Source organism: Acinonyx jubatus, chromosome A2 (genome assembly GCF_027475565.1).
Source record: "Acinonyx jubatus isolate Ajub_Pintada_27869175 chromosome A2, VMU_Ajub_asm_v1.0, whole genome shotgun sequence".
In the NCBI taxonomy this organism is placed as follows: Eukaryota; Metazoa; Chordata; class Mammalia; order Carnivora; family Felidae; genus Acinonyx; species Acinonyx jubatus.
Genome location: NC_069383.1, coordinates 23300912 through 23316268, shown reverse-complemented (window position 1 = coordinate 23316268; position 15357 = coordinate 23300912). Strand labels below are relative to the sequence as shown.

The 15357-nt window shown below is 45.0% G+C and overlaps 1 protein-coding gene across 7 annotated transcripts; it reads left to right on the top strand.

Annotated features, from left to right (window-relative positions):
• SMKR1 (small lysine rich protein 1) lies at positions 1 to 9935 on the top strand. Of its 7 annotated transcripts, none has more exons than XM_053218092.1 (3): positions 1912 to 2102; positions 2218 to 2314; positions 9434 to 9935. In XM_053218092.1, exons 2-3 carry the CDS (start codon positions 2264 to 2266, stop codon positions 9626 to 9628), a joined length of 246 nt encoding a protein of 81 aa, XP_053074067.1. In that variant the 5' UTR covers positions 1912 to 2102; positions 2218 to 2263; the 3' UTR covers positions 9629 to 9935. The 7 variants fall into 7 exon arrangements, 6 of the variants coding, with proteins under 6 accessions (XP_053074066.1, XP_053074067.1, XP_026931256.1 ...); XM_027075455.2 differs by having other exon boundaries at positions 1913 to 2102; positions 2218 to 2266; positions 9438 to 9935; XM_027075457.2 differs by having other exon boundaries at positions 1919 to 2102; positions 2218 to 2266.
• The last annotated feature ends 5422 nt before the right edge of the window (positions 9936 to 15357 follow it).

Below are 15357 nucleotides of genomic sequence, written 5' to 3'. Positions count from 1 at the left end.
ACTGCAATATATTTAAAGTGTACAACGTGACGATTTGACACACATTGTGAAAGGGTTACCACAACTGAGTTGACACATTCATCACCTCACTTTTTGTGTGTGTGAGAACACTCAAGTTCCACTCTTAGCAATTTCCAATTATACAATATGGTATTATTGGCTGTAGTCACCATATTATACACTAGACCTCATTCATCTTACAACTGAATTTGTACCTTTTTACCAGCCTCTCCCCATTCCATTTTCCCTAACCTGGGAATAAATTTATGTCCTTTAAAGCAAGGCTTACTGGAGATGCTTTGAATTCACAAAGCTTTTTCACATTCATTCTATCATACCGCCTTCACAACAACCCAAAGCAAGAAAGTGAAGCTCGGAGAATTGCTCAAAATTGCATAACTAATAAGTAGTGAGGCCAAGTTTTGAACCCACATCTTTTGGCCTCAAGCCCAGGGTGCCTTTCTGAATGATTTTAGTGTTTAATGTACCAGCTGGACGGACGGACATTGCTGGCTTTGACTCTGCTTGTGGGAACTTGGATAAGTTAGTTACTCTCTCTGACTTCATGCAAATTGGAGAACATAACAAACTATCACTCTAGTTGTAGTGAAGTAATGATGCCATAATGTGTGCAAAGTGCTCGCAAGGTGCTGGACATCAGTGCTCCTTCACCGCTAACTATTATTTGCAATACGAAATGATCAAGGTCCTTTAAGGTCTAGTTTAGAATGATAAAAATGTGAAAGGGGGGATCCATAAAAGAATTTACAAAGGATGCTTAGGCCTTGGACTCATCACCGGAGACAGGAGTTAGTGATGACAAAGGGCGCGAGACTGGGAGAGTAGTGTTGCCACTGACAATGGAAATGGAGAGGCTGACAGAGGGAGAGATGCCCTAAATCCAGGGAATAGTGTGGCCTTAAGACTGGAGCTCAGATGGAGGCCATTCTTTCAGACGGTGGCTGTGTCATTCCAAGGCAGGTAGTCACTGACATTATCAGATGAGCCATCAGGTGAGGAGACACTGAGGAACAGCAGAGAACTAAGGACTGGACTTTGAAATCTGCCAACACTTGGAGTGCAGCAAGAGGCAGATAGACATGAGATGACTGAGGTCTGGATGAGCAAGGAGCATGACACACATGTCAGAAGCAAGTGGGGAGACTTACCAGGAGTAGGGGGAGTGGGAAGCAACAATTAACTTAGGCCCAGACGTCAATGAGAACAAGTCGCCCCGGTTGATAGAATGAGGGGGATAATACTTCCTACCGAATCATGACAATTTTTCCATTAGTGTCTCTCACTTCTGCTGCAGCTTACAAAAAATGAGTCTAAGAAAGGTTGCTCGCTGTGGAGAACACAGACGTATATCGGGATGAACTCACAAGTTTGGCAGTGGAACTGCACCGACTGTAGCCTTCCTGACTCCCATTTGGGGCCTAAGAACCTTTTTCTCAGGCCTTTTCTCTCTTGGAACCTGTACCAGGCTCCATATGAACATTCCCCCCATGTTATTCTCACTTCAACCCTCAAAGGCTTTATCTCATTTTCCAAAACAGGTCATGGAGTCTTCGAGGACTTCTCCAAAGCCAAGCTCAAACAGAGGAATCGGCCCACCCCAAGGCCAGAACCACACCAGCCCCGCGCCCCTGCCCTGCCGGGTCAGGCCCCCCAGCGCGAGGCAGGGCTTCCGGGCACTAGGGGACGTCGTCGCCGTCACTCGAGGCGAAGTGGCCCAGCCAGCTGCGCGCTCCCCGGAAGGCTGGCGCGCACTCCCACCTGCTCGCTAGGACTGCCGGGTGAGGCCCCAAGACCCGGCGCCAGGCCCCGGTGTCCTGGCAACAGGTAAACATTGAGCGCCCCGCCCCACGCGGCGCGCCGCGCCGGGTGTTCGTGCGCGCGGCCAGCAGGGGCCCGTGAGCCCGGTGCTCCCAGCCCGCGGGGCCCGCTCGCCGTGAGTCGCGCGGTCAGCGGCCTCCGTGCGGTGGGTGTCCAGGCTCCGCGTGGCGGCAGCTGGGTGGCTGGCTGCCCCCTGACCCCGCCGGGCTCCCCTGAGCGTCTGGGGCTCCTGAGAAGCGTGGCAAGGCCCCGGACCCGCGGAGGTTCGCTGTGGAGTGCGGAGGCAGCCCGGTGTGCGGCGGCAGCCCGGTGTGCGGCAACGATGGGCGCGGGGGTGCCGCCTCCACGTGATGCGGAGAACCGGGCTCTCTATTTCAGGATTGGGAACGCATGCCACACTCACCTGCTCAACTGAGGAATTACCATGGTAATACACGTCTTATTTAAGTATAAGAGATACCGAGGCTCTCGCCAGGTTAGTTTAATACCGTTCTGCCTCATCGAGGCACGCTTTAGCAAGATTTGTTACCCGCGCCACGAGATTGGCGCCTTCGTCTCCTGTCGTTGTGGGTGGTGTCCAACCTAGTGATCTGAACACTTGGGGTATAAGGATGATGGGAAAGACGGGTTCCCCAGGTGGTCTGCGCGCTTCAAAGGGGACAGCCAAGCAGAATCAGCCTGAGCCCTCTTTTTGTGAGGTTTCGTTCTTTGGTTCTGTTGAGCCACTTTCGTAATCATATGTGTGGGCAATAAAGAGAGGCTGGTGCAGTGCTGTGAAACCCCAGGGTGCCAGTACGTGGCAACAGCGACTGGCCCATGCCCTTACCGCCTGCTGCCGCTGCCTTCTGGGGTCCCTTGCGGGATTCTTCTCTTCGGATTAAGAAGTAGAGAATGAGCCCTGGTGCGATCCAGACTGCCGTCTCTAAGGAGTGAGTCTCTCTTCCAACCCTAATTTGAGGAAAGACTTTGGAGGAAACCTTTAGCAGAGGAAATGCTTGCATTTTATGCCTGGGAAGGCTTGCAACATCCTTAAACTTCTATCTCCCCTCCAAGTCGTTGGCTCATAGAGCTCCATCTTAAGCGAAACCACTCTGAAATGTTAAACCTTATTTCCCACTTCCTACTGGATCTCTCCACCAGAGAGCATTTCCCAGCTGTGTTCAAAATCCAGCTCCTTTTTAACCGCTACCTTCTCTGCATTTTCCAATGGCATGTTGATTCTCCTGGCCTCAAACTCCTAAACATTACCGTTCATCAGCCCTCATCCAGTCATTTCGACCTGCTTCCCACCCTCTCTGCCATTGGTCAAGTCCTGCCCTCCTTACCACCTACCTGGATTCCAACAGCAGTTCACTACCTCTGTCCCAGGGCTCTCCATCTCTTTTGGATGCCAGGTTGATGGTCCCAGAATGGCTGTGACCTTGTAACCCCCACCCCACGTCCTCAGGAATTTCTACTGTCTGCTCAACTAAGTACTGCTCAGAGTTCGGGGTAAAAAGGCCTCAACCTCTTGAGCTCTATTTGCCATATTCTCTGCTTTAACCAAAACAGAAAACACATTCCACACTGGACTCACATTCTTTTCGAAGCCTCCTGCCCCATCTCAAGCTACAGATCTACTTTTCTCCAAGATGGGCCCTCCTGCTGCCGTATTGCCCCCTAAGTATCTATGACCCTCTATGCCTCACAGAGCTTCACCTATTTCACCTTGGAAAGCCTCACTCCTCACCCCCATTTGACTGTAGTATAGAAAGGTGTTTGGTAAATCTGTGTTCCTTCTACTTCATTGCACGTAAAAGCACTAAATAGATGTCTTTTTTTTTAATTAATTTCTTTTTTTGAATTTTTTTAACGTTTATTTATTTTTGAGAGACAGAGAGAGAGCATGAGCGGGAAAGTGTCAGAGAGAAAGGGAGACACAGAAAGCAGGCTCCAGGCTCTGAGCCACCAGCACAGAGCCCGACGCGGGGCGCAAACTGACAAACCCTGAGATCATGACCTGAGCCAAAATCGGACGCTCAACCGACTGAGCCACCCAGGCGCCCCTAAATAGATGTCTTTTGATTTAAATTGTGTCATCCCCCGGGTTACTTCACATGGTTGGTATTGTCATTTTCTTTCAGAGCCCAGGGAACTGAAGCAAAAACGGTTCAATAAAGCCATTTAAGCTAATGGATTTCCACTGCTCCTCAGATAAAGGTTAAACACTGTAGCTTCAAAGGCCTGCAGGCCAGAGTTGCACACTGCCTACCTCTCCAGCCTAAATTCCTCTCACTTGGCGCCCCCCATCATGGTTGCTTATAGGCCAGCCACACTGACCCTTTTTGTGAGGTCCCTTCAGTTTGGCATGTGCCCTCCAACCTCAAAGTCTTTGCACAGGCTGTTTGGGAAGTCCCTGCCCCTCAGCCCACAGGCGGCTCTTCAGGAACCCTTCATGTCCCAGATTGGGTCACACCCTGCCCATCCTGTGTCATTGGAATGCCAGATAACCTGGCCTCTCCTTCACGGGAGAGGGAGTGAACGTGTTTGTAATTTCTCCCTCACTGGAGAGTAAGCCTCATGAAGACAGGAGCCCAGAACTGCAGGTCCTGCTGTTCAGTAGATATTTGTTAAATATTTGTCGAATGAACGAAGGAGCCCCTCTTAAAATTCAGAAAAGCAGCTATCTACATTTGCTTTCTAAATCCTAGGACTGTATTACATCTGAGTTGCAATTTATTCACTCGGCAAGTATCTGTTCGTCCCAGACATTGGTCTAGGCCCTGGGAATTCAAGTGGTGATCTCATAGACAAACCTCTGGTTAGGAGACAAACAATAAATAAACAAAATAGCCCTATGACATAGTGGAGTGTGCTTGGGGTAGGGAGCTAGAAAGTGACAGTGCTGAGAGGGAGGCTGGGAACCACCTGTATCCCCTCCCTGCTTGCCTTGGACGGTCCCAGTTTATGTTTGTTGAAGTATCTTGGTTTGGGCAAGAAATTATATGGTCACCCTAGTTATAGATAGAATATAGATACAGTATCTGAGAGGTTTTTCTAGAGAGGTGATATCTGAGCAGAGCCCCACACGAAGGGAAGTAACAGGGTGGGATCAGGGGGATCAGGGAGGAGCGGGGCAGGTTAGGGAACCAAAAGGAGGGCCAGTGTGGCTGGAGCCAAGTGGTCTTCATTAAGCAGTTTGGAGAGTTTCAAGTCACGAGTTATGTGTTCTGCGACTGGGAACAACCAAGGGCCACGGAGTTGTATTAAGCCAACCCAACCAGCTGAGAAACTGAAAGTTTTCACTCGCTTACAATAATTTCTTAACAGATTTACTGAGGTATAAGTGATGCACAGTGAATTGCACATATTTTAATGTACAATTTGATCAGTTTGGCATCTGTCACTCCCATTGAGCCATCACCACAATCAAGATGACAAGCATGTTGATCACCCCCGAAAGTCTCCTTGTGCTCCTCTGTAATCAGCCCTTTACTCATTAAAAAAAAAAAAAAAGTTTATTTATTTATTTTGAGAGAGAGAGAAAGCCAGAGAGGGGCAGAGAGAGAGGGAGAGAGAGAGAATCCCAAGCACTGACAGTGCAGCGCCCTATGGTGGGCTCAATCCCACGACCATGAGATTATGACCTGAGCCAAAATTGAGTCGGATGCTCAACTGATTGAGCCACCCAGACGCCCCCAATTTTTAAAATAAAATTTTCATGTTTATTTATTTTTGAGAGAGAGAGAGCATGAGCAGGGGAGGGGCAGAGAGAGAGGGAGACACAGAATCCAAAGCAGGTTCCAGCCTCTGAGCTGTCAGCACAGAGCCTGGTGCGGGGCTTGAACTCACAAACCATGAGATCATGACCTTGAGCTGAAGTCGGACACTTAACCAACTGAGCCACGCAGGCACCCACCAAGATTTTATTTTTTAAGTAATACCTATACCCAACGTGGGGCTTGAACCCACAACTCTGAGATCAAGAGTCAAACACTCCACCGACTGAGCCAATCAATTCCTTTTAAATTCACTCATGTTGTAGCATGCGTCAATGGTTAATCCTTTTTATTGCTGGGTGGTATTCCAGTGTATGGTTATACCCAGTTTGTTTATCCATTCACTCACTAATGGACTTCTGAGCTGTGTTCAGTTTTTAGCTAGCATAGATAAAGTTACTATGTACATTCCATGTACAAGTCTTAGAATGGATATGCACTTTGATTTCTTTCGGTAAATACTTCGCAGTGGAATGCCTGGATCCATTCCATCCGTCCGTGGCTGGATGAGCGTGTACTGATATCTCATTGGGGTTTTAATTGCATTTCCCTAGTGACTTAGTGTTGAGTACCTTTTCGTGTGTTTATCAGCCATTTGTATATCTTCTTTGGGGAAGTGTCTGTTCAGATCTCTTGGCCATGTTTTGGGGCTGTTTTTTTTTGTTTGTTTGTTTTTTTTACTGTGTTTCGCGAGTCCTTTATTCTGGATGTAAGGGCTTGATCAGATATATGATTTGCAAATATTTTCTCCCAGTCTGTGACTTAGCTTTTCATTTTCTTAACAATATCTTTTGAAGAACACAAGTTTTTAATTTTGATGGTGACTCTATCAATTTGTTCTTCTATGGATCGTGCTTTGGTGTCATATCCAGGAAATTTTTGCCTAACCAAAGGTCATAAAGGTTTTCCCCTGAATTTTCTTCTAGGACATTTTGCTTTTTGGTTTTAAGTGTATGAGCCATTTTGAGTTAATTTTTGTATATGGTAAAAACATTGGATTAAGGTTCTTTTTTTTTTTTTTTTTTTTGCAAATGGATATTCATTGTTCCAGCCCCACTTGTGGAAAAAATTATTGTTGTGGGATCATTGAGCACGACGGTCAAGAAAGAATTCTTGAGACATTTTAGGTGCAACTTAGTAAGTTTACTTAAGTAGCATGGGAACAGGACCCTTAGGCAGGAAGAGCTGTGCTTTTCCTGAATGAAGTTGGTGGTTATATGCTTAGTGCTCCAACGGGAGGCTATGTGCAGAGAGTATTAGATCGTAAATGTTTTCTTCAAATTCTACGTGAAAAACTACTTTCGCAAGATTTCTCTTGTGTGCATCATTCAGCTTGATATTAACTTTTGGTGAGATTCCCAGGCAGTCATGAGACCCTTTAAAAATGTAGCAACCATTAAAAAAAAAAGAATAGAGCAACCAGTGTGTATTTGATCCTTATCAGAACTATGCAGGCTATAGGTCAGCCTTCTGGGCTAAAGAACATTTTTCTGCATCTGTCTCTCATCAATTGTCCTTGTCCTATTGAATTGCTTTCGCACTTTTGTTGAAAACTAGTTGTTCATATACGTGTGGACCTATTTTTGGTCTCTTTATTATTTTCCATTGATCTATGTGTCTGTCTTGACACTAATCCCATACTGTCTGGATACTGTAGCTTTATAATAATTCTTGAAACAAGGTAGAATTAGTCCTTCAGCTTTGTTTTTTCAAAGTCCTTTGCGTTTCCATATGAATCTTAGAGTCAGTTAGCCAATTTCTACAGAGAGATGAGAACTTTGAATGAACATATCAAACCTTTGTGCGAGTTTTAGTCATCAAACCACTTTAGAGATTAAAACACATTTTTTTTGTCAGTTATTCCAGGTAAGTCATATGGTTGACATGCAAAAAAGTGTAAAATCATAAAGAAAGCCAAGACTCAGAATTTTTAGGAGCTTATGGCAACGTGCATCCTACACCCCCAGGGGATGTTTTACCAAGAGGTACTGTTATCATATGGGTTTTCATATTGTTGTTGTTGTTGTTGTTTTAATCTGGATATCCACCTGAAAGCCAGGCCACTGTGTTGCAAGATACTTCTCATCTTCGTTCCTGGGTTTTCTATCTAGGAGTGTATTCCGTTTCACTTAACAAAAATGTATTTTAGTGTTTTTTAACACGTTGCCTGTGTTCCTCCTTGTTTAGCCTGGGACATTTTTAGAGTGAGATTCTATCAACATAATATCTATTTTATACAAACATTTAGCCCTTGCAGATGTTCCTGATAACTTACACTCTCCCTTCCCTTGCCTAGAAGAGTCACTTTCTAAATAATATACTTCCTCCTGTTCTTTTATGTATGGGTGGGCCATAGGACATGAGGAGTCAACTCAGCTTTGTGTGCCTGTCGCAAAACTTCAGACAGTTTATTCCCAGATTAGGATGGGATCCATTCCTCTTCCCAAAAGGCACCGGCCTGGCAGTGTAGTCATGCCAAGAGCACAGGTGCTGGGCTGCTGGACACTGGTTTGCAGTGTGGCCTTGTTGAGGCTCCACTTTTCCACTTTGAAGACATAAATAATGTCTCTCTCCGTCAAAATACAGCTCAGGGGGTTAGTGGTGATAAAGTGATGGGAACAATCACTTATTGTTTCCTTGAAGTCAGACGCTGCGTTAAGCGCCTTACATTCATGTCTCTGCCCTCACGACTACTTAATGAGGTCGAGACTACAACATAAGAAATGCCAAGCAAAATGTGTGTTTGCGTCCCGATTAGCTAATACTTTTAATTACATTTTTTTTCAACGTTTATTTATTTTTGGGACAGAGAGAGACAGAGCATGAACGGGGGAGGGGCAGAGAGAGAGGGAGACACAGAATCGGAAACAGGCTCCAGGCTCTGAGCCATCAGCCCAGAGCCCGACGCGGGGCTCGAACTCACGGACCGCAAGATCATGACCTGGCTGAAGTCGGACGCTTAACCGACTGCGCCACCCAGGCGCCCCTTAATTACATTTTTATCACGAAAGATTGTATGCATACACAAAAATAGAATAGTAAAGTGATTCCCCACATATCCATTTCTCGGACTCAAAAACTGTCAGGATTTTGCCACATTGGCTTCATCTGGCCTTCTGTGGGGTGGGGTGCAAGGGGGAGCCGCAGTATTTTTATTTTAAAAAGGTTGTTTTTTAATGTTTATTTATTTATTTTTGAGAGAGAGAGAGAGAGTGTGCGAGTGAGCAAGCAGGGGAAGGGCAGAGAGAGAGGGAGACAGAATCCCAAGCATGCTCTGTACTGTCAGCACAGAGCCTGACGCAGGGCTCGAACCCAGAAACCATGAGATCATGGCCTGAGCCGAAACCAAGAACTGGATGCTTAACTCACTGAGCCACCTAGGCGCCCCAGGAGCTGCAGTATTTTAAAACACATCTGAGGCCTTCTTTCATTTCATTTCCACAGATTTTAGTGTGCATCACTGAAATGTGTAAACATTTTCTTCCATGACCCAATAGAAGCCATTATCACACCTAACAGAATTAATAATTCCTTGAGATTACCAAATTTCCCTGATTGCCTAAAAATGTCTTTTTATAATTTGTTCAAATCAATGCAGACAAGGGTCACCTGTTTGTTACATTGGGTTGGGTCTCTTTTTAATCCGGGTGCTTCACTTGTTGAATTCGATTGCATGTGACTTCTCCTCCCACTCCCAGCAAAAGTCTTTATTATTGTTACAGTTTTTTCCTTTCATGAGTCCCCACCCCCCCTTTCAGTTCAATAAGAAATGTTGAAAGTTATGTCAAGGTTGTAAAAACTAATTTATGCCCTGTGAATATACTTGTCTTTGAAAGCCAGGTAAAGGGAAACAAGGAAAAGGCCCGGACAAATCTCGCGGGAAGAAACAGAAGAAACCGGAAGTGGACATTCTCAGCCCAGCTGCCATGCTGAACCTCTACTACATCGCCCACAACGTTGCCGACTGCCTGCACCTGCGAGGCTTCCGTTGGCCCGGTGCTCCCAAATCAAAGGGGAAAAACAAGACTTAATGGCGTTCCACAGAGAGCAGAACTTGGGGAAGAGAAATCGGGAAAATACAACTACTGCAAGCAAAATAGACTTTACCGAAGACAACTTGAGACGCAAGCTAAGTGTGCTTTTCTATGGTAGTTAATGATAAAGAAGTGCATTTGACTTCCCAGCTAAATGCAGCTACAGGAAGCCAATTTGGTTTTTGAGAAGAAGTTAAGGGGGAAAAAAGTCCGAGTAGTTCCTACTCAGGAATTGCGTGGTGGAATTGATAGGATTTTTCAAACTATAATTCTGGGTCATAATTAAACCTGTTCTCAAAAGGCAGTTCTGGCTCACATGAATTGTTTTCTTTTGCCAAACGGTTTGTTATTTAGAAAAGGCGTGGCAAAAAGCAGAGGATTTGCTTATGAACATCCCTCTCGTGGGCACTCTTTCCCCATCTTTTTCAGGAAAAGTAATAAATACTTCGTTTCTATAATTTTCTTCTCAGCCGTCTGACTCTTGGCTGATTTTAATTAGCCAGGGACACCGGTGGAGACTAAGATTGTCACCCCCCTGCTCTGACTTTGCTAGGACATGTAAACAAATGACTCAAAGGAGCGTGTTCCAGGGTGGGGAGACTGAGCAAATCTCTCCCTTCTTTCTGTTTCACTGGACTCTTCACCAGGTTTTCCTCCACACTTACATCTTCTTTCCACTTTCTGCAGGCTTTCTTTTAAACTTGGCTGACCCTAATTATGGAATTGGTGCTAGAAACTTACCATGGGCATTTTGCTGATATTCCACAACCTCCCCAGGCTGTGCTGAGACACTTAAGAGATAAAACTACGGCTCTTTCTCTTCAGTCCAAAAGGCCCCAAAGCCCCAAATCTGAAACTTGGAAGGAAAGGCATTTTTAAGCATAAACACCATCCCCAAATCACTTAGCATTCCTTCCCTGCTTCTGCTCTGTCTTCCTGGCAGGTCGTGTCACTTCCCCCCACGCTGACACCTGCACTGTGGTCTCCAGTCACAGCTGTGAGCCCGAAGCCGATTCCTCTAAGGCAGCACCTGTCCAGGGATGATCTAGTTCATCTGAATTGCTTATAATGGTTCCACAGGTTGCCTTGTGAGGATCTCAAAGACTCATAAAGTTTGCTAAGGAAGGCTGCAACCTAGGACTCAGGATTTCATAAATATCAGAGAAAAAGGCAAATTCACGTGAAACCTTGCACCAGAGAAGTTGGGTGTGTTTATTGGAAATGGCACTGGTCTAGCTGCCCCGTATGTGCCGACTCTGCGTGAGACCTTGGCTAGTTGTCAGAGGGGCCCTTGCTTGCTCGGGCGAAGGTTGGTGCTGCTTGCTGTTCACCTGAAGGGGGGCCTCTCAGTCCTCTGTTGACAGGCTTCGGAAAGGGAACACCTTTCCACTCTCCTAGACACTGCTGGGATGGATCCAAGTGGTTTATGTTTGTGATCACACTAACCCCGTTTCAGTCCTTCTCAAACTTGAGCGTGTGCATCATGGTCACCTGGAGGACATGTCGGAGTCCAGACCCCTGGGCCCTGCTCCGCGGAAGGGTGGGTTCAGGAATTTGCATTCCCTCTAAACCGCCCCCGCCCCCGGTAGTGCTGCTGCCGGACCACAGCCTTGGAGAAGCACTGCTCTAGTTAAGGCTGCCTAACCAGGTGCTAAAAGGCTAGTTGACTCTTTAAGCTTGTAGGATGTCTAATGCCCTTCTGTGCCTCGCTTGGTTCAGGAGCTCGGATCTGAGCAGTGTATGTTTATTGGAAGGCTAGGGAGGTGGCACTTGCAGAGCTTTTTTCTGATCTTGTCCCCAGCATAGATGACATCATTTAGGGGACTACAAAGACATGCCAGGCAGCAGACATTGAAAGGCTAAGGAGATCATCTGGAAGTGGAAACGCTTTCTTTTGAGATAAATGATGAGCAGAAAGCCTAGTAAGCGTTGGACTAGAGGAAGCGCTAATCTGATTGGATCGGGCACGGTTGACACCTAGTGAAGGAGGCTGATGCACAGGTTCCATCATGAGGAGGGCAGTTAGTCTCTGGTTCACCTTTGATGATGTGCCCACCTGGTCAGGCCGGCTGCTGATGCCTTGTCCTCCCTCTGCACTCCACCCATCTCTGCCTCCTGAGTTCTGCTTCCTGTAGGTTTCTGCTTTTCCCCAACTTCAGCTTGTTGGGACCCCTGTGGGTCCCGTTGTAGCTTGTGGTCTCTTACTGTGCTTCCTTCGAGCGTCAGCTTCCTACGTGCTTCATTCTCTGGGTCTTACAGGACAGACTCTGATGGACCCACCTGGTCTTACAATAGACCAGGTGCTGTCGTAGCAGCCAGTGGATGAGCTGTTGGGGGGTCAGGGGCCTCCCGCTGGTCCAACCAGCTGTGCCTGAGGGATAGGACTGGTATTATTGGTCAGGTATTACTAAACATGGACACCCAAGATGACTCTTAATGGGATGGGGGGGTGGGTATTAGCGTGGTTGACAGGAGTGCTTTCTTTCCTTCTGGCTGTAATTCATCCCTTCTTAGACAAGATCCTGGAAAGAATTTGCCGCTGCGTTTTTCTTCACTTCCTCACCTTTCTGTCACACATTCTTCCTCTCACCTTTCTTTTTAAACACCATTTCTGTATTTTTTAAAATCCCAAGCCTATAGAAAGGTTGAAAGAAAGTACAATGAACACACAGACCCTTTACCTAGACCAGGATTCTCAGTCTTGGCACCATTAACATTTGGGGCTGGATAACTCGTTATTGTGGGAACCTGTCCACTGCATTGTGGGATGTTCATTCCTGAGCTCTCCCACTGGTTGCTGGTAGCATCCCCTCAACTGAGGCAACCAAAAATATCTCAGACATCACCAAATATCCTTTGGGACACAAAATAGCTCCCAGTTGGGGCACCTGGGTGGCTCAGTCGGTTAAGCGTCCGACTTTGGCTCAGGTCATGATCTCACTGTCCGTGGGTTCGAGCCCCGCGTTGGGCTCTGTGCTGACTGCTCAGAGCCTGGAGCCTGTTTCAGATTCTGTGTCTCCCTCTCTCTCTGAGCCTCCCCCGTTCGTGCTCTGTCTCTCTCTGTCTCAAAAATAAATAAAAATATTAAAAAAAATTAAAAACAAAACAAAATAGCTCCCAGTTGAGAACCATTGAGATTCAGGAACTAACATTTTGTCATATTTGCACATGCACACGTACTGTGTATATACATGTACCCATATGTAAATGTGTATATGTTATATACATGTATAATACAAATATATGTATATACATGTGAACACCCATATATGTATGTATATTTTTTTCTATATACATATAATCATAGTGAGCAAATGTGGCAAAATATTAATTTGTGGATCTCTATAATATGTATATTATACAAGTATATGTATTATGTATGCATATATGTGTATTTATGCAAATGTGGCAACATGTTAAAATGTATATTCCATACACATAAATATATATATGCACACTTTTTTTCTGAAACATTTCTATTTTATTTATTTTATGTTTTTACTTTCTTATTTTTTTAAATTTACATCCAAGTTAGTTAGCATGTAGTGCAGCAATGATTTAAGGAGTAGATTCCTTAATGCCCCTTACCCATTTAACCCATCCCCCCTCCCACAACCCCTCCAGTAACCCTTTGTTTGTTCTCCATATTTAGGAGTCTCTTATGTTTTGTCCCCTTCCCTGTTTTTATATTATTTTTGTTTCCCTTCCCTTATGTTCATCTGTTTTGTATCTTAAAGTCCCCATATGAATGAAGTCATATGATATTTGTCTTTCTCTGACTGACTAATTTCACTTAGCGTAATACCGTGCAGTTCTATCCACATAGTTGCAAATGGCAAGATTTCATTCTTTTTGATTGCCGAGTAATACTCCATTATATATATACCACATCTTCTTTATCCATTCATCCATCAATGGACATTTGGGCTCTTTCCATACTTTGGCTCTGGTTGATAGTGCTGCTATAAACATGGGGGTGCCCCTTTGAAACAGCATCCCTGTATCCCTTGGATAAATACCTAGTAGTGCAATTGCTAGGTCGTAGGGTAGAACTATTTTTAATTTTTTGAGGAGCCTCCATAGTGTTTTCTAGAGTAGCTGCACCAGTTTGCGTTCCCACCAGCAGTGCAAAAGAGATCCTCTTTCTCTGCATCCTCGCCAATATCTGTCGTTGCCTGAGTTGTTAATGTTAGCCATTCTGACAGGTGTGAGGTGGTATCTTATTGTGGTTTTGATTTATATTTCCCTGATGATGAGTGATGTTGAGCATTTTTTCATGTGCCGGTTGGCCATCCAGATGTCTTCTTTGGAGAAGTGTCTATTCATGTCTTTTGCCCATTTCTGCACTGGATTATTTGTTTTTTGGGTATTGAGTTTGATAAGTTCTTTATAGATTTTGGATACTAATCCTTTATCTGATATGTCATTTGCAAATGTCTTCTCCCATTCTGTCCGTTGCCTTTTAGTTTTGCTGATTGTTTCCTTCGCTGTGCAGAAGCTTTTTATTTTGATGAGGTCCCAATAGTTCATTTTCGCTTTTGTTTCCCTTGCCTCTGGAGATGTGTTGAGTAAGAAGTTGCTGCGGCTGAGATCAAAGAGGTTTTTGCCTGCTTTCTCCTCCAGGATTTTGATGGCTTCCTGTCTTACGTTTAGGTCTTTCATCCATTTTGAGTTTATTTTTGTGTATGGTGTGAGAAAGTGGTCCAGGTTCATTTTTCTGCATGTTATTGTCCAGTTTTCCCAGCACCACTTGCTGAAAGACTATCTTTATTCCATTGGATATTCTTTCCTGCTTTGTCAAAGATGAATTGGCCATACGTTTGTGGGTCCATTTCTGGGTTCTGGGTTCTCTATTCTGTTCCAGTGATCTTGAGTGTCTGTTTTTGTGCCAGTGCCATACTGTCTTGATGATTACAGCTTTGTAATACAGCTTGAAGTCCACTGAAACATTTCAAAGTAAGTTGCGTACATCATTACTCTTCTTCCTAAGTACTTCAGCTCCTTGGACAAGGATGTTCCAGTATATAACCACAATGAGATTATCATGGTCAAGAAACTTAGATCAATACAACATTCTTTTATAGCCTATATTCATTTTTTTTCTAACCATCCCACTAATATTCTTTATGGATTTTTGGTCAGCAATATCTCTGCCATGGTAATGTAGTTGTTGTGTCTCTATAGTCTCTGTTAATCTGAAAAAGTTCCCCACTTTTTTTTTTCGTCTTTTATGACGTTGACATTTTTGAAAAGTCCAGACCCAGTTGTTTTTTGGGGATGTCCTCTCTTTTCAACCTACTACACCGAGACTTCTGCCTCCATTACTCCTGTAAAATTGCTTGATAAGTGCCGTTGTTCCATCAATGCTCAAATTCCATGGATTGCAAACCATACCATCATTTTATGTGCCACTAAGGAAGGGGGGAAGCCCGTCACCAATTAACAATGAAATACCATCAGTTTTATGACACATTGGACACATTTATGCCCAAATGTGAAAAAAAAAATGTCTTAGAACGGATAGAATATGGTAATTGCTGAAGCCAATGCCATGCTTGCATCCATTCCCCTCTTCTTGAGACTCCCTCTCTTGGCTTCTTTGATGCCGTCTCTCCTGGCTCTGACTGTGCTTTTCCATCTTTTGTGCTTCTCTCCTCCCTGCCCACCAGGTTCTCCCCATGCCGCCCCACCTTGGCTGTGCCCACTTCTCTCCTTTCCACTCCCCC

Bases quoted from the DNA above. Each gene is read 5' to 3' on its own strand.
- SMKR1 (XM_053218091.1), top strand. From the start codon at position 1,376: ATGAACTCACAAGTTTGGCAGTGGAACTGCACCGACTGTAGCCTTCCT. The intron at 1,846-9,433 runs GTAAACATTGAG...TGTCTTTGAAAG, and splicing joins CCCCGGTGTCCTGGCAACAG to CCAGGTAAAGGGAAACAAGG.